Source organism: Nylanderia fulva, unplaced genomic scaffold, assembly GCF_048542155.1.
Source record: "Nylanderia fulva isolate GAGA-0341 unplaced genomic scaffold, ASM4854215v1 Scaffold17, whole genome shotgun sequence".
In the NCBI taxonomy this organism is placed as follows: domain Eukaryota; kingdom Metazoa; phylum Arthropoda; class Insecta; order Hymenoptera; family Formicidae; genus Nylanderia; species Nylanderia fulva.
Window position 1 is genome coordinate 2624161 of NW_028189945.1, and position 26007 is coordinate 2650167.

At 38.8% G+C, this 26007-nt stretch overlaps 1 protein-coding gene and 1 long non-coding RNA gene across 5 annotated transcripts in view; one reads left to right on the forward strand and one right to left on the reverse strand.

The window, feature by feature from the left end:
* jbug (filamin-type immunoglobulin domains fbug) overlaps positions 1-19943 on the forward strand; it is a 42655-nt gene extending 22712 nt beyond the window's left edge. For all 3 annotated transcript variants that reach the window (XM_029312007.2, XM_029312006.2, XM_085481157.1), the window contains exons 18-45: positions 144-223; positions 291-458; positions 10037-10183; positions 10270-10497; positions 10577-10891; positions 11118-11336; positions 11447-11767; positions 13005-13226; positions 13309-13496; positions 13604-13808; positions 13880-14017; positions 14093-14266; positions 14343-14650; positions 14725-14953; positions 15045-15173; positions 15314-15529; positions 15646-15822; positions 16109-16348; positions 16427-16570; positions 17239-17397; positions 17494-17642; positions 17729-17915; positions 17996-18258; positions 18350-18521; positions 18630-18848; positions 18925-19121; positions 19315-19617; positions 19746-19943. In XM_029312007.2, the coding sequence (XP_029167840.2) occupies positions 144-223; positions 291-458; positions 10037-10183; positions 10270-10497; positions 10577-10891; positions 11118-11336; positions 11447-11767; positions 13005-13226; positions 13309-13496; positions 13604-13808; positions 13880-14017; positions 14093-14266; positions 14343-14650; positions 14725-14953; positions 15045-15173; positions 15314-15529; positions 15646-15822; positions 16109-16348; positions 16427-16570; positions 17239-17397; positions 17494-17642; positions 17729-17915; positions 17996-18258; positions 18350-18521; positions 18630-18848; positions 18925-19121; positions 19315-19617; positions 19746-19814 (5566 nt within the window). In that variant the 3' untranslated portion in view covers positions 19815-19943. The remainder of the gene's footprint in view (positions 1-143; positions 224-290; positions 459-10036; positions 10184-10269; positions 10498-10576; positions 10892-11117; positions 11337-11446; positions 11768-13004; positions 13227-13308; positions 13497-13603; positions 13809-13879; positions 14018-14092; positions 14267-14342; positions 14651-14724; positions 14954-15044; positions 15174-15313; positions 15530-15645; positions 15823-16108; positions 16349-16426; positions 16571-17238; positions 17398-17493; positions 17643-17728; positions 17916-17995; positions 18259-18349; positions 18522-18629; positions 18849-18924; positions 19122-19314; positions 19618-19745) is intronic.
* On the reverse strand, positions 9-11735 carry LOC114938190 (uncharacterized). 2 transcript variants are annotated; one of them, XR_003821033.2, is made up of 7 exons: positions 9729-11735; positions 8656-9640; positions 8175-8317; positions 7891-8099; positions 6784-7006; positions 6537-6702; positions 9-4585 (listed from the first exon to the last, which is right to left on the reverse strand). It is a non-coding gene; the product is annotated as an uncharacterized LOC114938190 (long non-coding RNA). The 2 variants fall into 2 exon arrangements; XR_003821032.2 differs by having other exon boundaries at positions 8175-8303; positions 9729-11733.
* Positions 19944-26007: the final 6064 nt, after the last annotated feature.

Consider the following 26007-nt stretch of genomic DNA (forward strand, 5'->3'; position numbering starts at 1 on the left):
AAGAGAGATATTTTTCAGAAACTGATATAATATCAATATATATATATGAGTTTAAAAAATCTAAAATTAAATTGAGAGGATTGCTATATCTTCTGTTAAACATTTATTGAAAGATTGGGAAATTTAGATGACGTAAATTTTAGATCGCAAGCGTACAACGCTCGAGCTATACAAGTTGGGAACATCCCGAACGGAGTGGTGAACCAGCCGGTGGAATTCGAAAGTACGTATCCGACTGTGCGTGACTGTGAAACTCTAAGTGCATTCGATAATGAAGGACATTTTATCAGTTGACGGATCGAGAGCCGGCTCGGGAAACTTGGAGATCCTTGTGAACGGGGGACACGTTACGAGTTTTGTGAGAGCGCTAGGTAGTCAGCGTTTCCTGGCATCGTTCGTGCCACACGAAGCGGTTACGCACTTGGTCGAAATGACGTTCAACGGGGAAGTCATCCCTGGTAAGTCAATTTCTGATTTACTTATACAGGATGTCTGACATCAAAGGTCATCATATCGAAAATATACAAGTAGATCTTGTTAATTGGAAATTTTTCCTCAGTAAAAATATTGAGGCATCAATCATTTTCGTGTTATAAGCGATTGAAAATAGAGGGTTTTTCGCATCTAAGCCTTCTGGAAGCAAAATATTAACAAAGTTACATTCTCCAATTCATTTCAAATAGAGTTTACGTTGATAAAATTTTAATTTAAGGTTTAGTTATAAAGATATATAATGGCAAAAATTGGGAACATGCAAAAATGATGATCTTTAGTTTGTGACACTTTATGTCAGACACTCTGTATAATATATCTCAATTCTTAAGACAAATAAAACTCTTGAACGCGCTTTTAAAAAATCTCTAAAAATGTGCAATTTTATTCGCGAATCATGAAATAATTGTATCCCGTTATTTTGAACGAAGTTTGCGAGTTTCTCCTTCCACAATTGGAGCACCGTTAGAACTCGGACATTTATCCCGTTTCATTCGCGTAATTCTACTCGACGCTATCTTGTATCCGGTATTTGCAATCGCTATCTCTGCTATTTCGCCGCGAATATCTTAATTTTCACGGTGCGGTTTTTAGCGTGCGCCTTTCTTTCGTCAAGTTCCAACGTGGTAGCGACCTTCGACGCTTCTCCTCGCTAGAATATATTTCTACCACGTAGGCGCATGCACGTGCACGAACACACATATCTCCTGGAATGCACGATAATCTTTGCCGTCACCATTAAAGAAGCTGGAATGCGCATTCAACGTTGAAATGTTGTTTAAAAGTACGCGAACGATGATCTACCGTAGGACTTTACATATACAAGAGTAGTTATTGATCAATATTACATTAAATTATTTCCATTTATCCTCATTTAATTAAAACGTGCATTCAATTTTTCAAGTGTTAGCTTATACAATATTCAGGAAAGTATTACGTCTAAGTATTCGCTAAATAGTACGCCATTGGCACGGATCCACCTTGAGTTCCGTCATGCTTCGCCACATCAACCATAAGTAAAATGTATACTTCTCCTCTCTCACGCGCGCGCGAGCACACAATTCACAATGTAGATATATATATATGTTGCGATCTTATCATGGAAATCATTCACTATACGTTACGCTACAAAGCGTTATTTTTCTTATGACCTTTAGTACTGTTAGGCAGCTCCGCGCGGTTCGATTTCCTGTTGACTATCGCGCGGTCGAGGGAAGGTGTCGTAACTTCCGGTATTCTCCTTTGCGTCTGCTTCACGGTTCGCGGTAACTTTTAAAAACGGCCCCTGCAATATCTACAAAGACAGCGCAAACTTGCAAAATCTCCGCCTCGTATATATCTTGCTTAACACGCTGAAGAAACGCTGACATAGGTATGTGTGTATATATATATATACACACACGTGGTCCTTCGACCAGCGAGACAAACTCTTTCTTGGACTATCCTCAACGCAGAAATAATATCTTAATATCGAAAAAAAGCGATATCTATGAAGAATCATTTCCGTTCTATCCGATTTTACCATGAAGAAGCGTGTTTTTCTTTCCTCTCGCCGTGTGAGGATGCATGCAATTATAAGTGCCTCTAAGCGTTTCATGCTACTTTTCGTGCCTCGCATACTTTTCCTTCGTACGAGAAGCCATCCACAGGAGTGTACACAGGGTGATCGAGTTCATCCGCGTCCCAGGCGCGCGAAGCAAGCGTGTCTCTAAGTCAGCGGGTCATCGAGCAGGTCGTTGACTTGCGATTTCACGCATTCACGTGACGTCCCACTGACCCATATGCGACGTCATCGTTTTCTTCGTCCCGGCTTCTTGCTCGAAGCTAATTTTTCCGCCGCTACCCCACCGTTCCGAGGCCGCGAGCCACAATGACCAAATGACGAGACGTCCGTCTCTCCTCTCGTGCCGTTTAAGTCGCGTTACCACTATTGTATCTTGATCGTAAAACAGTGTAGAGATCCAGGATCCAACTTCCAGGAAGAGCGCAGTAGAAAAAAATATGTAATTAATTTATATTTAATTTTTCGTGATCCAAAATTTACTTGAAATCAAAGTTAAATCTGAATGATTTTTAGATCTATTTATATTTGATATCTATATTTATTAATTTATTCAGTTATTGACAAGTTAGAAGCTTCTCTTCGAGAAGGGAAGAAATGTTTTGAGAAAGTGAAATTGTTGTGTATGTATGTTATCCGTAGAGATACTAGAGGATACATAACTACGCTACTGCACGAATAATATTATTTGGATGCCATGTATAGCGCACTCTCCGCAGTCGTGACTGCGTGTTGTTCACGCAGGGAAGTAGCGATACACTCTCTCGGAGTAACCACGTTATTATCTCTACCCTTTCCTCTCGCACATTGCTGACGAGAAATGAAGAATACCAGTTCTTCTCTCTGCGTCTTTCGATACTTCACGTAGGTTTTGTAAACGCAAATTATTTCCCTATAATGTCGCTATGTGATCTCTTATATAAGAGTACATCTATCCGACTATCGAACAAAAATTGAAATAATTAAAATTAATTTTTAGAGAGAGATTAAAATATGAAGATTAATTAAAAATAAGTTGAAGAGTCTAAATATCGCAATACGGATACACACATGCATGAACCTTCGTGAAGAACTTTCTCATCACTCTCATTATTAAAAAAAAATCACACATGAAGATCTTCGAAATTTACGAGAGTATGTCGAGTATTGCGTAATTGGACCAAATGCACTTCGGTGCATTCCTTCGGTCCATATTTCATTTGCATCCGCTATGGAAATTGCGCATGGAATATGAGCATAGTAATGAATACCGTGTACGATCGTAGGTGTGGCTGCGAAACCTATGTCGGCGTACAGACGTATTTGGTTACGAATGAGGATACGCACAGCCGCTCTCTATCTATCTACCTATGTGACTATAAACACAATTCAGCACGCGGTCGTATACCTTGTGCAACACCTAGTGTCTCGGTATAATTTCTACATTAGCCCTTTGTGAGTCACACGATTCCATTTCTTTAAAGTTACATTATTAAAACAAAAGAGAAATAAATTGACGAGAAACGCGAATGCATAAATTAAATTAGAAATAATTACATGAATTTCAATAATTATGAAAAAAGTAAGATCCTGCACCAAATACATATATAGGATATTGGCTGTTTCATATGTTGTAACTTATGTCCTGCTGAACAAAAGATGTAATAGTATCTAAATATTGGATAATTACTGGGTTGGTTACAGCCAGTCAAACAACTCACAAAATCTTTGTTTTTCATGTTTGACTGGCTGTAAATCAGTAACCATCTATTATTTAACTTTGAGCCTATTACATTTACATTTTTGTTCAGTAAATCATAAATTACATGTGAGAAAATCAGCTGATTTTACTGGGATTCGATTTCATTTAGGATTTAATAAATGTTCAAAAATGTTCATGTACTAATAAATGTTCAAAAATGTTCATGTACTAATCATATAAAATTGAATCTTGGTAAGATCAGCTTTTCTCATATGTTGTAGCTTATCTAATGCTATTACATCTCTTGTCCAACAAGTCATAAGCTACGACTATGAAAAAAAACAGCCTACATCCTATTTAATTTGGTACGGTATCCTTTACATGAACGGAATATTCATCCGCCTTTGCGTCGTTACATTCTGCCGGTTACATTCCGCAGAATTTTATATTAAGTTCTGCTTCCTTTCGCGTAATCATACAGCGAAGCGGACCGTTATCATCGATCCGAAGAAATAAACGAACTCGGTTGTTTTCCCGCGCGACACCCCATAAAGGTGCAGCCGCGCCGATCAGGAATCACGTGGAATGTACTCTTATGTGTTCTTGTACCGCGTTCAGGAAAGTTATCGTTGATCTCCTCCTCGGCCTGTCTTGTACACAACTTTATCTCCGCTTTATACTTTTTCCGAAAGTCTTCCCCGCGTCTCTCGCCTACCGGTCGATTATCTTTGTTGCAAAGTCATGCAACTACTTGAAGAACGCAAGTAGAACACGCCAGGTCTCCATCAATTAAAAATTTCGGATCCCTCACGAGGAAATGGCTATCTCCGATCTCTAGAGTCGCGTGACAGCTGCAAAAGGAATGCAAAAGTTAAAAATTATTTACACGAATGTAAAAAAACGCACGTTTTCTTGCGCAATCTTAATATTAATCTTGCAATGTATGCGGAGCGAATTCTTTCGAGCTGCGACACGCACTTAAATTTCCAAACCCGGACCCGACTTTCTTACATAATCACTGTAATCAAGAGTAGGATCGTTAATTTTTCGCTTTATGTAATCAGTAAGACAGGTAGAAGTGCAGGTACGGAATCGGTAGCACAACGTGACGCGGGTTTAATAAAAGTATAACGCTGCGTATTTGAGCGAGGCTTCTGCTTGACCGTGAAGCTGCGGACGTCGTGACAACCGATGAGAGAAAATCGCACACCCGGGTTGCAATTATAGAAAGAGATCGCGTGTCGATCGCCATTTCTTATAAATAACGCGATGCGCGCTTAACACCGTTAATTTTACGACTCTTTATTAAGAAGTCAATTACGTTCGACAGGGATAATTAAGCGGTACATTAGCTTTTGCCCGCCTTAATATAGCTGAAAAAGTAACTGACTTTCTTTCTCTATAAAAAATGAATCAGTTTTTTTGATATCGAATTTAAAAAAGCGCCATTAAATAAATTGATAAAATCGAAAACGCACAAATCGGTGAAAACGCGAATTTTATTTCGAAATATAAATTGAAGAGATCGATTAAAGTTGGACAATTTTCCGGCGACACGTTCCATAGATTTTCATCTTAGCTTAAGCACTTTGATAATGAGCCGCAACTTTGGCGCATAATCTCGCTTGTAATTAACCGACCGATGCCTTCGCAAACGAGTGCAGTTGACTCGCTCGAATGATCGCGATGTGGATTTATTCCGAGACGAATTTTTCCCCGTCATTCTCGCTCAAGGATCTCGACGCGCTCAAGGATCCAAAAAATATCGAAGCAAAAAAAATATCGATATAAGGTTAATCTAAATAAATCCATAAATCTTAGCACCGACTTTTTTCGAAATCCCTTTCACTTTATTCGCGTGGGATATATAATTATCGTTCCATAGTGAAACTTGTCGCACGAAATACCATTAATTTACCTTTCGTAGAAAATTAAGGCGGAAAATCGAGGAAAAGACAAGCGAGATTTTCTGTCGGTGATTTCAACGCTCGAATCAGCTGGCTTAAGTGCGTAATCGCTTACATTACAATATGTGAATGTCATCAGTTCCCTGCGATCGTTTCAATAACAATAACAATAATCGATCTATTACGCAATGTAGAATGAAACTCGAGACCGATGAGATTTGTTTTGATTGATTTGCTCGAAATACAGGATGTCTCGAAAAAACAGTTTAAAATATTCAATTAGCGCTTTCATTTTCTTCTCTAATATAAGTTTAATTTAAATTTTTACACGTTCAAAATTTTTTGTATTCACGAATCAATATGATTGTAAAATTCCTTTTCTTCCTATTTAGAAATTATTGTATATTTAATTTAAATCAGCTAAATAAAATTTTTGGATCTTCCTTCTTGAAATTAAATTTGTTTTGTTGCGATTTAGACACCCTGTATATCGACGTATAAAGAGCTGTGTATATAATATGATTAGAATCAATGAAGATCGCAGCTGCAATCATTCGTCTGTGACTCGACTACGCATCAGAAATATACTTGTTCGCATACGTGAAGAATTTAATCGTTCGCGAATTATACCTCGACATATACCTTCTCCATATGATTAACATATTAAATACCACCTCGTAAAATGTCTTTCGCATTTTTATCTCTCATTTAACGCGCAACTATTTCGAGATATGCTATCTCCAAGAACTGTTCTTCGATAAATCCGTATTTCCTTAATTAGTTCACTCTCGGGTTACAGTTAACTGACTCCGTTTCGGCCGCGGAACTACGTATTAATTAATTAATGTACGGTGCGCGATTTGCGAATCTTGCGGGGTTTATCCACCTATACGACCTTGGAACTTTCGGTGTAGCATGTGAGGCCGGGGAGTTTTCGACAATTTTGGATCTGCTGGTTGCGTGCCGGACGACCCGTTATGTCTGGGAATGCAGCAGCGATTCAACCGTGCACGGTCGCTTCGACGTAACTTCTTCGTCGTCAAAGAATGTAGCGTATACGCCTGGGCGATTCAGCATAAAAGAAAAAAAATATTCCAATGTCATAATCGACATTTCAATTTAAGCGACAGAAAGCGGGTCACCTTGAATTAAAAATGAAATTTGCACGGCAAACTTTTCCCATGTTTCCATTGTTCCAAAACTAGACAGGCCTTCATCGATAAGAGGACACTATAACTAGATTAGATGTTGTTGGAACTCTTGTCCTTTGTGCGACCGTCAGCTGTTCTCCGCGAATGAGACCAACATGTATGGTACCTGGGAAACCGCAGCTGAATAGAAATATTCACATTCTCGTACGACGACCTGGAATAAATTATATTATTATTATATCAATCGAGAGAGCCCGACGACTAATTTATTATATCAGCCGATCTTCTCTATTTATCTTCAACGATCGCCAGCTGCGATTTGCATCTGAATAAAGGACAACGTTTGCAGCTTCTTGTACGAGTGCAATCGCATGACGCTCCAAAGAAGCGCAATTACGATTCTTACGACAAACACGCAGACCTCACATGTTTATTAACATGCTGCATGTTACATAAGAGCTGCGGACGAGCTCTCGCAGACGTCAAAGCGTCTTCATGTATGTAATCGCGTCTCGCGGAAAGGTCACGCATGTCCTAGGCTCTTCCTCTTGCAAATTATGTGTTATGCTAGTGTCAGATGCACTTGTACAAGTAGCGCAAATACAACCGACCGCCGTTATTCGCCGTTACCCACCGGTTCTTTCTGCGAAACAGTCATCAACGGCGCAATAGATAAGATCGATTCATTAATCAAGTCGAGAGGGTCGAAAATACATTGTCGCATGATTGAGCGATCGTTGCAGAGGATTGGAATTTAATGACCGGTTTTCGAAAGAGGATGAGAGAAAGAAAGAGAGAAAAGGAAGACGCTCGTCTCTCTTTTCATTCGTGAGAAATGTGCCCGATTTTCTATTTACGGTCCCAGCCCGAAGGTATCGAAATACGCGGATCGGATATCCCGCGAGAGAGATCGAGATTGCAGGTCGGGTGAGTGAGAAACGGATGTATCGTGTTCTGTCGAGGCCCCGCGGTTAAGGCCCCTTTCCCCCTCTCTCTCTTTCTCTCTCTCTCTCTCTCTCTTTCAGTATTTCTCTTCCTCCGCGTTGCGGATCGCAAATAGACTGTAATGATGAATATACGGAGACATTGTGCGTGTACCTGTAGACTTTCGAATGCACGAGAATTTCATGTTTTATATAAAAAGTATGCCAATAATGTGGAAAAACATGATTGAACGATGGATCGCAGGCGGAGAAAGTGACGATATTCGAGATCGGTCGATCGTTGATCCCTTCCAGCTGAAAAATCTGAAGCATAATCGCTCTAGGAATCTCGTTTCTTCAATGTCAACGCGAGAATAGGTGAATCTAAAATCGGACAGTCGTATTAGATGATAAATAATTTCATTTCATTTCATTTAGTTAGTAATTTCATTTAGTTACCCTTCAATAGGTAGCTGCAAAGTGATGCACTCTTGCAAATAGTTAACATATATCTGAAGACTTTGGATGATCTCTTCAGAACAATGTCTCTTTTGTTCTCCACATCGCAGGTCTTTTGAAATCAGATTCCTAGAATTACAAAACTTTAAAAAAATGAATTTGAATATATATGCATGAAGAGAATTGTCTCTTGGAATTTATCCTGAAAATCATGGTAATCATATCGCAATATGTACATAGCAAAATTAATCGAACATATTTTTTTATATGTCATTGTACATTGTTAGTATTTTTTATTGCGATAAATATATTAAACAGAGAAACTCTTTCCAATACTATATTATCCTATACGATTACCATGATTTTCAGGGTAAATTCTACGAGAAAATGTTGTCTGTGTACACTTAATAAAATTTCCATCTTGAGACTTTTTTTTGACAGAAAAAAAATTGAATGAACATCTTGCGTCACAAGCGCATACCTCGCTGAATATGTGCTAGGAATACAGGTCAAGCGTAATTGTGAGAATGACCGTCTCCGGTGTACAGTATCGGTGACGGGGCGCTTGCGAGTTGGGTCGAGAGGATGGTACGGCCCTGGGTTCTGGGGCCCGAGTCGAGCCGAGGTGGGCCGCGCACAACACACAGGCACGTCGTCCCGTCCGCCGCGTTGCGTTTCGTCGCGGATCGCGCGAGGTCCTGCGTTCGCTGCGGGTCGTCGAGGTCGTCTCTTCCCCGCCCGGTTGTTCCGTGCGCGTTTCTCTAGTGCGTGCTTCTTCTTCAGGGTTTCTCTTCCGCAAGAAGAAGAAGAAGACGACTCTCTTCTTCCAATATACACGTTCGGATACGTGATGCAGCTGCGGGAGGCTGGCGACATCGTCGCGGTCGTCGTCGATCCTCGAGAGTAAGGTGGGACCGTCCGCCTTCTTCTCGGCGTAGATCCTGAAGGATCGATGCGCGTCGTCCAGGTGCATCTGTCATTCGTGCGTCCTCGCTCGATCGCCAGATCAATCTGGATCCACCCGCGCTCCTCCCACTTCCCCTCTCTTCCCCTTTTCTTCGTAATCTAGGTTCTTCCAGCGTCTTTCCAGGTCTCCCGCGTCGTTGCGACTCGCCGAGGTAATCGACGACATACTTCAGTATCTTTGTTGAGATTTGAATCGAATTCCAACAGGTTTCCGTCTCGTGATGTCATGCGCGATAGTGGAGTCGACGTAAGACTCGATTTTTTTTTCTTCTCTTTTCTTTCCACGACGAAGATAATTTCGAAGATCGCATTCTTCGGGATCTAGCATACCGGTTTCGATGCAGGTTCAAACTCGTTTCGCGCGACGCCACTCATATCTTGGAGCGAGTTAATTGGACGTACGAGTGGATTTTTTTTCCAGGAGAAGAGAGCTGGTTTGACAGCGCGTCGTGCGCGTGGCAAGAAGGTTAGAGGGCGAGTCACGTTGCACTTTCGGGGATCTAATGTCGACCACAAAAGTGTATTATTATCGCGATCGAAGGACCGCGAAGATGATGAAGTGTTAGCTAGAAAACGTTATTTACTTACGAAAATAATCGTGAGACGCAAGAAACCATCCATATGCAAAGTGTCAAATCGCGTGACAAGACTGATGACAAGTGACAGCTGGCGGAAATTGTTGAAAGTCCCTATATATTTTCAAGCGATTTGGCGGGAAATATGAAATTTGGCGGGATTAATAAAAAGTGGAATAATAAAATTTGTGTGTGAAAAACACAGTTAATTACCTATAACAAAGTTATAATAAATAGTATTTTGAATTATTTATAGTTACTTATGAGTCTGATGTGTTTTTTGCACCAGAATTTATTACTTTAATTGCAAATTGTCATCAGGGTCACCTTGGCGAGTTGGCATCATGCCTGCACCGAAGATGTCAGTGATCGGTGATTCAATCAGGCTGGTTCCTGCTGGTAGTCCTGCTGTCTTCGAGCTGTCTGCACTAGGCTTCAGCAGCAGCGAGATCGACGTCAAGATTATAAGTGAGTGTAAATTGATTTGTCAATTGATCTTCCAGACAATTTGCGAATATACTTGATACACTTAACTTATTCGATGAATTTTGCAGCACCCTCAAAGAGACACATCTCTGCGAGGATTGACGAAGAGCCAGGACGATCCGGCGAGTTTCGCGTCGAATTTACACCAACTGAAGTAGGCAGCCACCTGGTGGAAGTCAGCATCGCGGGACAAAAGCTACCGGCAGGACCCCTCGTCGCCAAGGTGTACAATAGTAGTCTCATCCAAGTTACTGACGTACCTAGCGCCGTAGTTGGCCACGCCTGTCAATTCAGAGGTAGCTCAATAATTGTACAATATTATTGTATATAACTCTTGTGTCTACGAATGTGTCTTGAATCTTTGAATGTTTACAGTGGATGCCAGCGCTGCGGGAGAAGGCCAACTAGAAATCTCTATAAATGAGGGAGAAGTGCCCAATCATGTTCAAGTAGTGGGTGGTGGTCGTTGTCTTGTATCCTTCACCCCCGAAATCGCCAAGCCTCACTACATCGACATCAAGTTTAACGGAGAAGCAGTACGTGGATGTCCCTTTGTCTGCAACGTATCTGACACGAGCAGAGTTACATTGAGTATGAATCATTTAGAACTAATTCCTGTCAATCATCCTGCCAGCTTCCACATGGGAGTTGACGGAAGTGGCAGTGCAGAGCTAGCGGTTTCCGTAAGGGGTTAGTGATGCTTCAAACATTTACTATTATAAATAAGACTGATAGAAACTGAAATCTATGTATAAATTCTTAAATTGCGCAATATATTTCGAGTTTCATGGAATATTAAAATATTATATATCTATCAAGTTATAATAATGAAATTATTATTGATTTATAATTGTCTAACAATCGTTTAATTCCAATTGTCCAATTGTATAAATATTTTAAACAACTATTCTTTCAGGACCGAACAGCGAATTGCCAGTCAAAGTTACTGGCGACGTAAGTAACGGCTTCACCGCCGAATTTATACCAAGGGACGTGGGTGTACATTCAATCAGCGTAGAATACAACGGTTATCCCGTAAATGGCACGCCGTTTTTAGCCAAAGCGTTCAATGCTGATAATGTGCTAATAGGACCTGTAGCTAGAGGCAGTGTTGGTCAACCGACCCACTTTACCGGTACATAATAGTGTTGACAGTTAAATAAATATTGGAATATATTTCTTTTAACACGCACCTTGCATATTGATGTCGAAATTCTAATTGATACACAATCTTATTGTCGACAGTCGATGCGAGTCAAGCTGGTGAAGGAAATTTAGAGATCACGATATCGGCTCGCGGGCAAAATATACCGACGCAAGTAACACCGCAAGGAAACGCGCGATTCTCCGTTAGCTTTGTACCATTTGAAGCGTCCGAGCACGTCATTAATATAGCCTTCAATAAAAAAACCGTGCCTGGTTGCCCTATAGTGACACGTGTGGGTGGCGACAGCCACGTAACCGTGAGTGGGCAGGCACTGAGCAGCGCTGGATTAGGACGGCAAAGCTATCTGACTGTCAGTAACGTTGCCGGTAGCTTGGAAGATTTAGAAGTTAATGTTGAAGGTAAATATTCATATGTATGTTGTGCACGATTCGCACGAGTTCATCTCGCTCGCAAAAGTGATTTTCATTGTTCGCACGTATGTTGACACGACAAAAAATGCACAGAAGCATCCATGTGTTGATTCACCTTGTCTCTTTAATACCGGAGGTATATCTCTCTCAGTTGTTTGTTCTTAATCAGTCACGGGAATGTCGACGTAATTGTACAGGATTGTATTCTCATCTGTGTCTCATTAATCTATTAGCTTGAGAGCAATTTTCTCTCTCTTTGTTGCAGGTCGGCCAGCTTTCAGACTACGACATTACTAGACTTCTCAAAAACTAATCTCGCTCTTATTTTAATTTATGGACTTACCAATGTGAAACACATATGCACACATACACACGGTGGTGGGTTTCTAACTCAATCTTTTAAAAATATTATATAAGGATAGTCTAATTATCTAAACTCTCTTCTACTCGCATAATTTGTCTCACACCTGTTGTTACCACTTAAAAGTATTATACAAACGCTTACTTTGTGGGTTCCATTAGTGGGAAAGCTACGGAAGTCATATCTAATATTTCGTAATTGCATTCCCACTTGTCTTGTGTGCTTGCAAAATCTATTTGACCTATGTCAAAGCCATTTTCACGGTGCTATATGTTGATTTTAAGTTACACGTAACTGTTAAATCTTTCAACTGAAATACTACATCGCAATCTCTAAACCGAGATTTTTAAACGCACAGTGCCTTTTAACAAGTGTGCCAATATATTTTTAACTCTAGTATACACATTTATATTAGCATAACGTTTTATATGACAAATGAAGGAAGCTATTATAAGATTTTTTATTTTCACCTGACAACATTGAATATAAATTATAATTATGTTTTAATACATCTTCGCTCTGCCGGTTGCTTTGCTCGGCCAAGCATGTTACAAACGAATTAGAGGATAATCTTACATTAGTTCTGCGTGCGTTGAAGCTGAAGCTAAAGTTAGAAATAACGTACGGACGAGATAAACGGCTTTCTCCTATTAGTCGCAGTAACAATTATTTATCGCAGCTATAAATCTCCGACGCGCAGAATTTCCGCTTTCTTTAATGTTGCTTAATACGAGTTTAATAACAAATGCCGATTGGACGTCAAAGCGCGAGCTACTTCGCGAGCTGGCCGTTCCGGTGTTCCACCCCCCAAGTAGATGGCTAACTCCGAATGATATTAAACGACTAACCCGCCGGACTTGATAGGGCCCAATGGACAGGCCGTACCTGCTCAGGTCACCGACAACAAAGACACAACGTGCAGCGTCGCATTCACACCGAGAGTTGTCGGCGAGCACCGAATATCGGTCAGCTACCGGAACATTCCGGTGGCCGGTAGCCCGTTCAGCTGTAAGGTGTACGATGTCGCTGCGATAAAGGTGAAGGATGCCAAACGCGGTGTCATCGGATTGCCCGTGACTTTCCTGGGTACGCTTTCATTGTATCTTTTAATTTATATCCTTATTCTTTTAAAACACTTGGGCTAAATCTCATTTTACTTCGTCTCTAGTCGAGACCAGCCAGGCGGGACCGGGTAATCTGGAAGTCACCGTCAACGGGGGACGAGTACCGACGTCGGCTCAGGCGCAAGGTCCTCACACGTATGCGATCTCGTTCACACCTCGAGAACCGATCGTGCACACGGTGGACTTGCGATTCAACGGGGAGGATGTGCCTGGTAGCCCGTTTAGTTGTCAGGTATCTTATTTTTTGTTATATAGATTTACGTGATAATCTAATAATTATTACACGTTGTATAATAAAAAAATCCAGATGTAAAAATTCTATTGAAATGATTTATTTAGGTCAGCGATACGGCAAAAGTGCTAATAACCGAGGGACTTGAGAAAGTATCTGTGAATCGTGTCGCGACCTTTACAATAGAAGCCGACGCGTCTCTCGGTTCGCCCATCGTCGAGGTGCTCTCACCTACTAGAGAAAGTTTATCTGTACACATCAAGCAAAACAGCCACGGTGTCTACACCGCAGGATTTACTCCAAAGGATGTTGGTGTGTATACTTAATTTAAATGAAAATATAATCGAGAAAATCGTTATAATTTTTTAAATGATGCAATATAGGTGATCACAGCGTCGAGGTAAAGCTCAGCGGATCGCATGTGGAAGGCAGCCCGCTCCTTGTCAAGGCTTATAACGCTGACAAAGTCAAAGTAACGGATATAAATAGCGGAGTCGTCGGCAAACCGGTGTTCTTCAGCAGTAAGATCATTTTTTCACAATTTAATGTAGGAATTATTATTATGCAAAATATATAACTTTTATTTGTTGTTCTAGTTAACGCCAGTCAAGCAGGAGCTGGAAATTTGGAAATTATAGTAGCGGTAAACGGCAAGAATGTTCCGAATTACGTGCAAAGCGAGGGTAATGCAAAATTTAGGGTCAATTTTAAGCCACAAGAAGCCGCTGTACATAGTCTCAGTGTCCGTTTCAATGGAGAACCGGTTCCAGGTATGAATAAAGTTTCTCTAATCGCACGATTTCAGTTTATCAATTTTTTATATTAATGTTTCGTCCAAATGTTTAGGTTCACCGTTCAGCTGTAAAGTAGTAGGTGCCGGCCAAACAGTAATCAGTGGTCACAATCTGAAGATGGGTGCGGTGAAGCGACTGGTATCCTTCAATGTGGATCCGCAGACTCCGTCCACGAATTGCGACATTATCGCGACGCCACCGTCGGGCATCGCCCTACCTATCACCATCGAACCCGTCGACGGCAAGTACAACGTAAGTTTCGTACCCACGGAAGTCGGCAGACACAACATCAGCGTTCTGATAGACGGCGAATCCATTAAAGGCTCTCCGTTTGCTTGCAATATTTACGATGTGACTAAGGTAAGTTGCTAATGACATATCAAAACGTTAGAATTTCTCGATGTCGATTGTAACGTTGGATGTAATGGCTGCAGGTGCACGTATCTGGCCTTACGGAAGCGTTATTAGGTCAGGCGACTACGTTTACCGTCGACGCCGCGGAAGCCGGCGAGGGAACGCTAGAACTGGTCGTGAGCACGGAAAATAATACCGTTAAAGCCGAAGTGGTGGCCTGCGCACGTGGACTATATGACGTTACATTCGTGCCACAAACAACAAGCGCGCACTACGTTAATATCAGTTTCAATGACGACAACGTGCCAGGTTTGTATGCGAACAATTTTTGCAATAATCAATTTTCAAAAACCGACTTGAAAAATAATGGATATTTATAATACTGATGCGTTTACACTAGGGAGTCCATTTAAATGTCCCGTGGTTAGCAGCATGTTACATGGTCCGTCGATGATTCGAGTCGGTAATACGGCTTACATAGATCTGGACATGTCCGACTTGAATGGTCCTGTAGCAGCGGAAGTAACTGGTAAATTATTTATCTAAACATTGATTATCAGATACTTACAATTTAAATTGGATACTTTTTTTTTTTTTTTTCAATATTATTATGCTTCTTTATATTCTTGTATTTTCTTATATTATATATATTTTTATATTATGATTCAGGTCCAGACGGAATAATCATTCCTTGCACGTTGACGAAGTTATCGTCCAGTTTATATCGTGTGGAAGTTCGAACACGACAAGTGGGAACGTACAGCATAATATTCAATGACGGGCACAAGATGGTCAGTTCACAAACGCTGCAAGCTTTCGATCCTGGCAAAGTTTCCATCAAAGAAATAACAGATGCGGTTTGTCATCGACCCGGAACTATTTTAGGTAATTATTCGGATATGTATATAAGTTTGAATTATAACGCTTAGTGTACTAACTATATTGATGTATGTAGAAAAGTATATATAAAAATATGTTTGACATATTTCTTCCTTGTATAGTTATCGCGTCGAAGGAAGCTGGTCCCGGAAAATTATCGGTCAACGTACGTGCGGGCGGTGCGGATGTTGACAGTCTAGTGAGAGAAGGAGAGAATGGCGTTTACGAAATCATATTCCATCCAACACGCGCAGCACCTCACAAAGTTCACATAAAATACAACGAAGTTCATATACCTGGTACCGTATCTTATTTTATCAAAGAAATTATTTGTATTGTACTAAAGTATCATTAACACCTTCGAAAATTATATATAATTATATAATATTTAATTATATGTTATATAATTACATATTATATGTTATTAAATGTATTAGTGTATTTTAATATATATAATTGTATAATATATATAATATATATTTAATTATATATATCATATATATTATTTAAGATTTTTATATAATTAAACATATAATGAACGCATGTATTAGGAAATATCTGAATTTACTTTTATAATATCTGCAGGCAGTCCTTTGGATGTGACAGTACGTGGTCCTACTGGAGGACGAGAAGTGACTGCGACAGGATTGGGTCTGTATCAATCGTGTGTTGGGAAGGTGACATCCTTCACTATCGAAACTCTCGGACGTCCTGGCAAAGAATTCGATGTCGTTATCAGCGGTCCTCAGGGTAACGCCGTCCCCGTACGTTGTTATCAGCATCGCGATGGCAATCTACTCGCCGAATTTACAACGAATGGCGTTGGTAAGATTAGAAAAGATTTTGTTACGTAATAAGGTACTTTGCGAAATAAAATTATTATTGAATTTTCTCTTTGCCTAGGCACATATAAAATCGACGTGCTTCACGGTGCAAAACCAGTGTTGGGTTCGCCATTCTTTTGCCAGGCTTTTGATGCTTCTAAGGTGAAACTTCAGGAGTTGGGTCCCATGACGATTTCAGTTCACGATCACATCGCATTTAAACGTAAGTAATAATTATAGTGTGTAATGTGAGTAACAGTTTCTCACGTGCGATTTTTTGCGCAAAATAAATCAAGAACACAATGCTGAAGAAAAGTAAATTAAACATATATAGAACTGACATGAAAGAAAGTTTTAAATAGCTATAACAATTTCCGAGTAAAAGATATTTTTTTATATATAAATATTCAGTTTTCCATGTAATTTATTTACAACAATTTGTTTATTTTTTGTCACTTGCGAACAAGATCGTTTTCACGCGCGAAGAAAGTACGAATGTGACCCAGATACAAGTGCTGCGATCGAAATCAAGTTGCAATCTGAGCTGACCGAAGAACTGTGTTAATTACCAAGTAATCGCTTGGCGCGCATAATGCCGCGTTTATTCGAGTAGCATAAATGTATCCCGTATTTATGTAAATATGTCGACATACTCACATAGGCGGGAGAAAGTAACGAGCCTTTTCTAGTGCACCATAACTGTACGACGTGTTTCAAGGCCGCGCTTAGAATGTAATTGCAACGGGTAGCTCAAATAAACTTAGACTACTTTCAATTCTCGCTTCACTCGCATGGCTCGAGCGAACACAGTCACGATACACGCTTGAAGACCGCGTTGTCGAGGAGGAAAAGTCACGGCGATTGTATATAATTTTGTGTGTTGTTATATAGTGATGAAAGGCGACGCCGGCATGGCTGATTTGGACGTGACGGCGACGAGTCCATCGGGCCAGGAGATCCCGCTGCAAGTCACTCCGCTCAACGACGGCGCCGAGATGATCGAATTCTCACCCAGTGTACCTGGCACTTATATGATCAACGTCACATATGGTAATTATCTTTAGACATAAGGAGGAGACAAGTTTTTTGTTCTTTATATCGGAAAGGAATCTCAAATCTTTCATATTTTTAATTTTATTATGATAGGCGGATGCTCCGTACCTGGAAGTCCAGTCATATGCACCGTTGATTCGGCCGGACAAGCTCGCGCCAAAGGTGAAGGATTGCTGAGCGGTCACGTGGGTAAACCGACGCACTTTATCGTCACCGGTACGAGAAGTCCGCCAGCGGTCCAGGTATATTTATATACGACATGATAAGGAAGCTGCTGCTTCATCAATGAAAGTGTAGAATTTTTGTTAACTTAATTTCATGTATCCAGGTGGATGGACCAGACAGTGTTGCTAAGGCTACTATCGAGGCAGGCGCTAATCCAGGTACCTGGAATGTGTCTTACGTACCGGCTGAGGTCGGAGTGTTCGACGTGAGAGTCGTCTCAGCCGGACAGCAGCTGCCGGGATCTCCATGGCATCCGAAGATCATAGACACGCGGAATCTTCGTGTTATCGGTAAATAAAAATAAAGCATTTGGATTAAAATACGCCACAAAATATTTTACAATACAAATTCATGATGATTTTGTGTACAGGTGGCTGGTCCGCTGTGTGCGATGATATCGGACGATTAAAAGTGCATCCTTCGAACAAAATCAGCTTCGATACTGCGGAGGCTGGACCCGGTGAAATTAACGGAATTATCGGCGATCACCCTCTCTCTTTCGAAATGACGTCTAGCAACAGACTGAAGCTCGTCCCGCCACAGATAAGCAGCGGTGAACATCGTCTAGAATTACTCTTCAATGGTACACCGTTTCCCGGTGCACCGAAACTCGCGGTCGTGCAGGATATGGAGGTTTTTCATCACTCATTGCCAGATTAAATTCCAAAATTGCGCTTTCGATAACTCTATCGTTATATAATTATTTTCTGTCCATTCTGTCTAGCCACCGGTCCAGGATTCAAGTCGAGTATTGCTCAAAGGACGAGGATTGACGTCGGCCAAGTGCGGTGAGGAAGTTAGTTTCACCATAGACGGTTCTCAAGCCGGAAACGGAACTCCGAAAGTACAATTATTCTCGCCTACTAGCGAACTCAACGTTATGTTACAACATTTAGGTAAAAAAATATATACTTATTTTTAAGCAAAATATTAATTATATATATAATAAATCTAGACATATGAGTTAGAATACGACTCTAAACACCTTTTGTATACGTACGCAGGAGACAGCGTTTATCGTGCAAGTTATATCCCATTAACCCCGGATCCTCTCTTGATGACTGTGTCGTGGAACGGAAGACAATTAAAGGGCTGCCCATTGCAAATTAACGTCACGAGCGCGGCTGACGCATCTAGAGTCATCTGTTCCGGAGATGGATTGAAGCACGGTATCGTCGGTCAAGAGATACGAAGTTTCATCGATACTCGAAGAGCTGGGCCAGGTAGAAATCTGCTTCATGCTTGGATAAGTATTTATTGCTTCCGGTTATTTTTTATTTATAATATCTTGTTTCACAGGCGAGTTAACGGCGCATTGCGTCGGACCACACAAAGTAGCCTACTGCGAGCTGTATGATCACGGCGATGCCACTTTCACGTTGAATGTGAAACCACAAGAGGCAGGTCGGCACGCGCTAACGATTAAATACGCTGGAGAACACGTTCCCGGTTCTCCGTTTACGTTGCGAGTCTCCGGAGCTCCGGATGCTTCAAAGGTACATCTAACGTCTAAGCGTGAAAATTTTCTAAAAAGAAATATCCAATAAGAATGATACATAAATTCTGAATTTGTGAAATCAGAATAATTCTTTTCAATTTAATAAAAAAATTAATGTATTAAGATCATTATATATGACATCAAAAAATTTAATAAATTTTAATTAAATTAATTTAATGAAATTATATCAGGTTCGCGTTTACGGACCGGGAATCGAACATGGTGTGCTGGCGACTTTCCAGTCGCGATTTATTTGCGACACGCGAGGCGCCGGAGCTGGTCAGCTCACGGTAAGAGTACGAGGACCTAAAGGAGCGTTCAGAGTGGAGATGCAGCGAGAGACTCAAAAGGACCGAATCATTCTCTGCCGATATGATCCTACGGAACCCGGGGATTACAGAGTGGAAGTTCGTTGGGCTGGTGTCCTGGTGCCAGGGTCTCCGTTCCCCGTTAAAATTGTCGACACGCAGGACGAATTGCTAATGCTTACTCAGGTAAGAATATACGACACAATTTTTCAAATTGAACTTTGTTATATATATATATATATATATAAAATAATATTGTAATTTTTGAGTTAAATATAATAGATTATTTTGACGTATCGATTTATATATTTCAGGGCGGAGATAATTATTCGACGGGCCATCATACTATCACATCGTGGCGTGGATCGCAAGCTATATTGTAGAAACGTCGCAGCTAACAAACATTGTTATTATTTTGTATGAACTAATATATTTGATAATATATATGGTAATTATTGTAACTTATGCAGAAAAAAAAACGTTTGCAATAAACTCTCAACATTCCATTTAAACATTCATATTTGTTCTTTTTCGCTAAATTCTCTACGTTATTAAGTATTACACGATATATAATATTTACGATAAATTAACGATATATAAGTTTATTTTTAAAAACACATTTTTTATAATATACTTTTTATAATACATTGCAAAATATAAATTGAAATTAAAAGAAAATTTTGTAAATATGCACATTCATATACTTTAAAATTAATTTTTCCACAATTTCTTACACGATATTTTCGCGCGACATTAATCGCTCATTTTTCAAGATCATCCTTCGATTTTCGGGATCGTGCGATTAAAGTCCTGTTTATCACGATTATTTCGAGATAAACAGAACTTCCTAGTTGAGAAACAAACATAAACAGATATCAGAAAAAGAGGGGAAGAAGATGACCTCGTAACCGCCAGTCTGCTAGCAGTACTGGTAGTTATCGAAAATTCTCCGAGCTTCCTGGATCGAAATCTCTTCCAGAAGATATCTTCCTTGAGGGCGCAGTTGCTACCGACGTAGGACGTACCTAAAAGCATCCTTATATAAGCGAAAAAAAGGTAAGCCAACTGATGTGATTCTCGCGCGGGATTACGAGATAAAAAAGCGTGCACGTGGTCTTATTTTGCGTCCCGATTTCCAATTTTCTCATCCGTAGTTTTAACGAAAATATTACATATATAGTTGACCAGAGATCCACGTCGAGGTCAAAAAATGACACCGCGTAAGCAGATGAAACAGGCCGCGGCGAATGGCAACGTGATTCCGCCGAAGAAGAGTAAAACCGCGGCGAAGTCAGGCGTCTTCCGCGGGGATGACGTCCTTTTTGTTCCCGAGTCCCAGCTACGTTAATTCATTGCCGCATTACTCTCGACATGGTACCTTTGTTTCATACTTTTCGCTTCCTGGCGACCGGCGCCTTGGCGATGGTCTTCACCTGCGCATATCCTGCTTACTCGAAAAAAGACACGTGTCAATAAGGCAAAGATATGCAATCTGAATATCATCGTCAAGACGCCGGTCATCAGGAAGCGAAGAGGTGAGACCAAGGGTCAAGTCGAGAGTGTCGCCTACAACGGAGAAGTCGTCCACGAGGAGAATCCACCTGGGTGCCTGCAGCGAGGCTGATGATGTGCTAGTTCGAGTTTTTATTAATCTATTGAGTTAAACGATATAAAATTTAGAAATTTTAAAAAATTCTGATGATGTGCTTATATTTACGTAACATTGAAACAGAAGATAATAATCGATGCTCAAGAGGAGACAATAATTCCTGAAGTTCAAGAAAATGGAGAAGCAGAAATTCCACAAATACGCTTTTCCTGTATTTTTAATTTTGTGTTTAGATTCTGTTTAGATGATCTAAAATCAAAAAAAAAGAAAAATACAGAAAAAGCATATGCAGCGATGGATGAAAAAACTGAAGCAAAGAAAACAGAGAAGAAAATAAAAGGCAAACAGTTATTGTTACATCTATAAATGAGAAACAAGTAGCAAAGAATTTCGATGTCTATTTGACATTTGATTTTGACATTTGATTTCCCAAAATATACATATATATATATATATATATATATATATATATATACATATATAATTTAGTCTTTGTCTCCAGTTGAAGAAACAATTTCCGGATAACATATCATTCTCCTTATTAGAACATGTTTTGTGAATTGCCAGCCCAGCATTGACGTTTCACTTTTGCATATTATTTCTTGACATTTCTAATAATTATATAGTAATTAGCATTTTTGTTTTTTTTTGTTTGTTCAATATTAATAGTTTATTTTAATATTAATAAATTAATTATTTGAGGAAAGCACTATACTCTTTAGAAGAAGCTGTAGAATTGAATTTGTCTACAGAGAAGTCTCTAAAACCTGCGAATGCTGGCATTTATAATAATTACAATGTAAAGAAACAAATTATCAATTCCTGGTAAGATCCCAGATAGCCACAGTAATTATTATGACATCATTTTGATGTCAAAATGCATCATTTGCCATCAGAATGATGTCATAATAATTACTGTGGCTATCTGGGATATTACTACTAAAATTTAATGTACATTATTAATAATTTACATGGATAAATTTTTCATTTTCAATACAATAATATTCTATACGTCAAATCGTCAACTAAAGTCACTAACTTTAAAAGTTCCGTCAGAGTAAGATTAGGTCAATATTGAGAGTCGGTAAATTATATCGAGGTTTGTAACTTACCAACCATCGATAATATACCGACCGTCAATAATATATTGATTTCACCTTTTCCTGGTAGCGACCTCTTTACAAATTCTAGTTTCCTATTACCTCAGTTGAATTTTCGAGTAGTGAAAAGACACATTGCTGCATTATACCTCTTTGCAAAATATGTTTTCCTATTACCTCAAATAAATTTTCGAGCATTGAAGATACATATTGCTGCACTACTTCTTTGCAAGGTATGCCCTATTAACTCAAATGCATTTTCAAGCATTGAAAAAACACGTAATGACACATATTGCTCCTTAACCTTATAGTTATCTCTTCGCAAAAAATATAATCTAATAACTTAGATGAATTATCGAGGATATTAAAAACGCATAATATTGCATTACTAGTATTATTTACCTGTAAATTAATGAAATATATTAAAATTATAGTACATATATTATAGAATATATATACATATATACGTATATACGCGTATGTCTGCTTTATTTTTTTTTTTTGTATTTTTTGTAGTAATTATAACATTTTGTAACAAGATGATTTTGGAAATAATAAAGTGGATGACGCTTTAAATAACTTAAATATAGATATATATATATATATATATATATATATATATATATATATATATACAATAACAAAATAAGGCAACCTATATTACGGAAATTCTAGAAAAATTTATTGCAAAGTTTAAAAGTGTGGATATTCACAAAATTTCCTTTTTATTTAATTTATATATATTTTGCAATGTAATTATACGAAATATATTATAAAAAATGTTTTTTATAAATAAATTTAAAAAAATATTACTGCACAATATTATATATATATAATACAAAAAACATGGAAAAAAGAGCACACCTTGCGTGCACAAACTTTCGCATAAAATAACCGCAGACTTCTACATAATGCAATGCGGGTGCAGCATGTGTCGTTTTAATCGGTCAGGAAATTACATCGAACGTAACGAGACCTACGAATAGCGCCCTTTAGAACCGAACAATGCATAGTAGCGATTGGAAAGTCATCGATCATATATCTTAATTCGCGCAGTGCGGCGTGATATTGTAAAATTTGAGACGGTGATCGATCGTTTTTATTTTCCGAACTCCCGGGAGATGATACAATCGGTTGATCATCGGCAGCGATGATGTCCTCTTCGTCTCGATATGTCTGCATCGTCGAAAATCACTGCAATATTCTTTTTAAACAGTTATCGATGCAATTTCACTGAAAAAATCAATTAATAATAGAGATATCTGATTCGGTGATATTTCAAAAAATGCGTCTTACATTATAATATTATATTATATTGTCACTATGCTGTAATCAGTGACATTTTCATTGATTAACTTTAAAATGGCATTACTGTAATAAAAAAAAAAGAGAACAAAGATTCTGCAAGCGATCATAAAAGATATAGTTTTTCAATAACATACATGCTTGCGCACACAGAGCAAAAAAGCATTCTCCAACTATTAACAATCTATTATTATACAAAAATAAATATTTTACACTGCTTTCAGGTTAACATAAAATAATATCAAATTAAGCAAATACATCGCGTTTTAATAATACTAATAATCAATTAAATAAATATCAAATAACAGGAGAGAAAGAGACGAATCTTTACTCATATTTATTTTAACTTCAACCGGGATTAGAATACTCTTGTGAATCTTTCATATGTTATACACGTCACAATTGTCGAGGTCTTATTGTACGTAATACACGCCGAAAAAAAGTCCGGGGAAGTGCATCGCTTAATGAACCGCTGCTCGTGTCCGGTTCGCGCGGTTTCGGTCTGTCAAGTTCTTCCGTCTGACAGCTGTCACCTTTCAAAATCGCGGTCGAAAAAATGGTTTAATATACGAGCGTACACATCGGCACTTGTTTGCAATTGAACCGCCCTGGAGCGCGGCGAATCGCTATGACGATTGGGGGCGACTTTTAAATGGGGATGTAATTTTAGGGTGCGCGAATTCCCGACGCGCATATTTAAATTCAATCCGCATCGAGAGAGGAAGAAAGAAAGTGTCGCGTTATTTTCCCCAAATGTATATTTTTTTGCCGAAAATCGCACGCGTTCTTCTTATTATGGTGGGAACTCGAATAGTGCAGCAAATGGACCGTGAATCGTACGATACACTTTTGCTCTGCCTCGCTTTAAAACGGAAATTTATAGCATGCTCGTGTATATATTTCCGAGTATAGCAGTATGAGAAATACATCAGAAATATGTGATCTGTAAAATGTAAAATTTGCCAAAAGTTTTAAATTTATATTTTTTATTTTAATTAAATATGCACGAATGTGTGGTTTTTAGAAGAATATAATTTGATCGAAATTTTATCTTAGAATCAAGTGTAGTAATCGAATCCAATTAATTCAATGTAATGCTGTTAAGCGGATGTGACTTATTGGCGGTGGATTAATCTTTCTAAGGGTGCAAGGGACACAGATGGTGATAGAAAGAATGATTCGGTGAAATCAGAAAGATCCCGCCACCCTATGCAGCTTTAATCGGGAAACAAAGATGTGTCTCTCACTCGTATTGTCCAATCTTATTTTACGTACCAATTTTATAGAATAAAAATAAAAATGCATTTCGCGTTTATATTTTATTCCGCAAATTTTATGTATTAATTTTTACCCTCTCATCTCATATACATAGATACCTTTTTTGTATTTTATTAATGCAATTTCTCATATATTATATTATTTATTCATTTGTTTTTAAATCAATTTCTTGAAATTGTTAAAGTCATTATTTTGATTAACAATTTCAAGAAATTGATTGAAAAATAAATAGATATAATAAATAATATGAGAAAATGCAATTATATAAAATACAAGAAAAAGGCATCTATATATGTATATATATGAGATGATATCGGGGGTAAAAATAAATACCTAAAATTTGTGAAGCAAAATATAAATGAGAAATGCATTCTTATTTCTAGATATCTACGATAATTCAGATTCTACCGATTTTACGAGATGAAATTGTAATAAAGACAATGCACATGATGCGGCGCAGCATCCATCCAGTCATCCCGATCAGATTTACGAGGGCAAACACGGAAGCTGAAGTACACGGGGCGGTTAATGCACAACACGTCATAATCGATACACTATTCGAGTCGTCATCGTCGTAACGTGATCGGCGATAAATTCATATTTCCGATCGGCCGTGTCACGATCGCGACAGCGGTCAACAAATCGTAAAGCAGAACGGCCGGTCGTGCTTTACGTCCAGGGCTTCGGGTGCGTGCCAAATAATGCGTGCGTCCAACAATGTCTACCAATTATCGGACGATTGTCGCCGCCAACTGTCGATGGTCAAGTCGCCGGTTGATCGGGGGGTGTGAGTGACCACCGCCTTGTCGTTAACTTTTGTTACTCGTCCGTCCGGTACGAAAGAAGATGCGAGTTGCATTCGAGCGGATATCGCATCGATGCACTTGAACGAGATGCAACATTTTATTTTTATTTTTTTTTCGAAAAACTTCGAGAGAGAAGATACATTTGACATTTGACAATTCTCCTTTTTTTTTATACAAGAAATTTCTCCCCAGGAAAATGTCAAAATGGCATATTTTATATCGAAATAATATAAGAGTGCAGCAAAGTATATGGAAGTGCAATGATGAATGCATAATTAAAAAAAGTTTGTATAAATAACACTAACAAAAATTAATGCATTAAGAAATGTCAAAAAATCTAATAATCATTGAAAAGTAAATTTCTTCTATCGCACTCGTTATATTATAATGCATAAAAAGTTCAAATTTAATTATAAACAAAATTTTAAGAAAATCAATAAAGTAAAAAAGGCGATATAATTTTTTCCTATTATTCTAG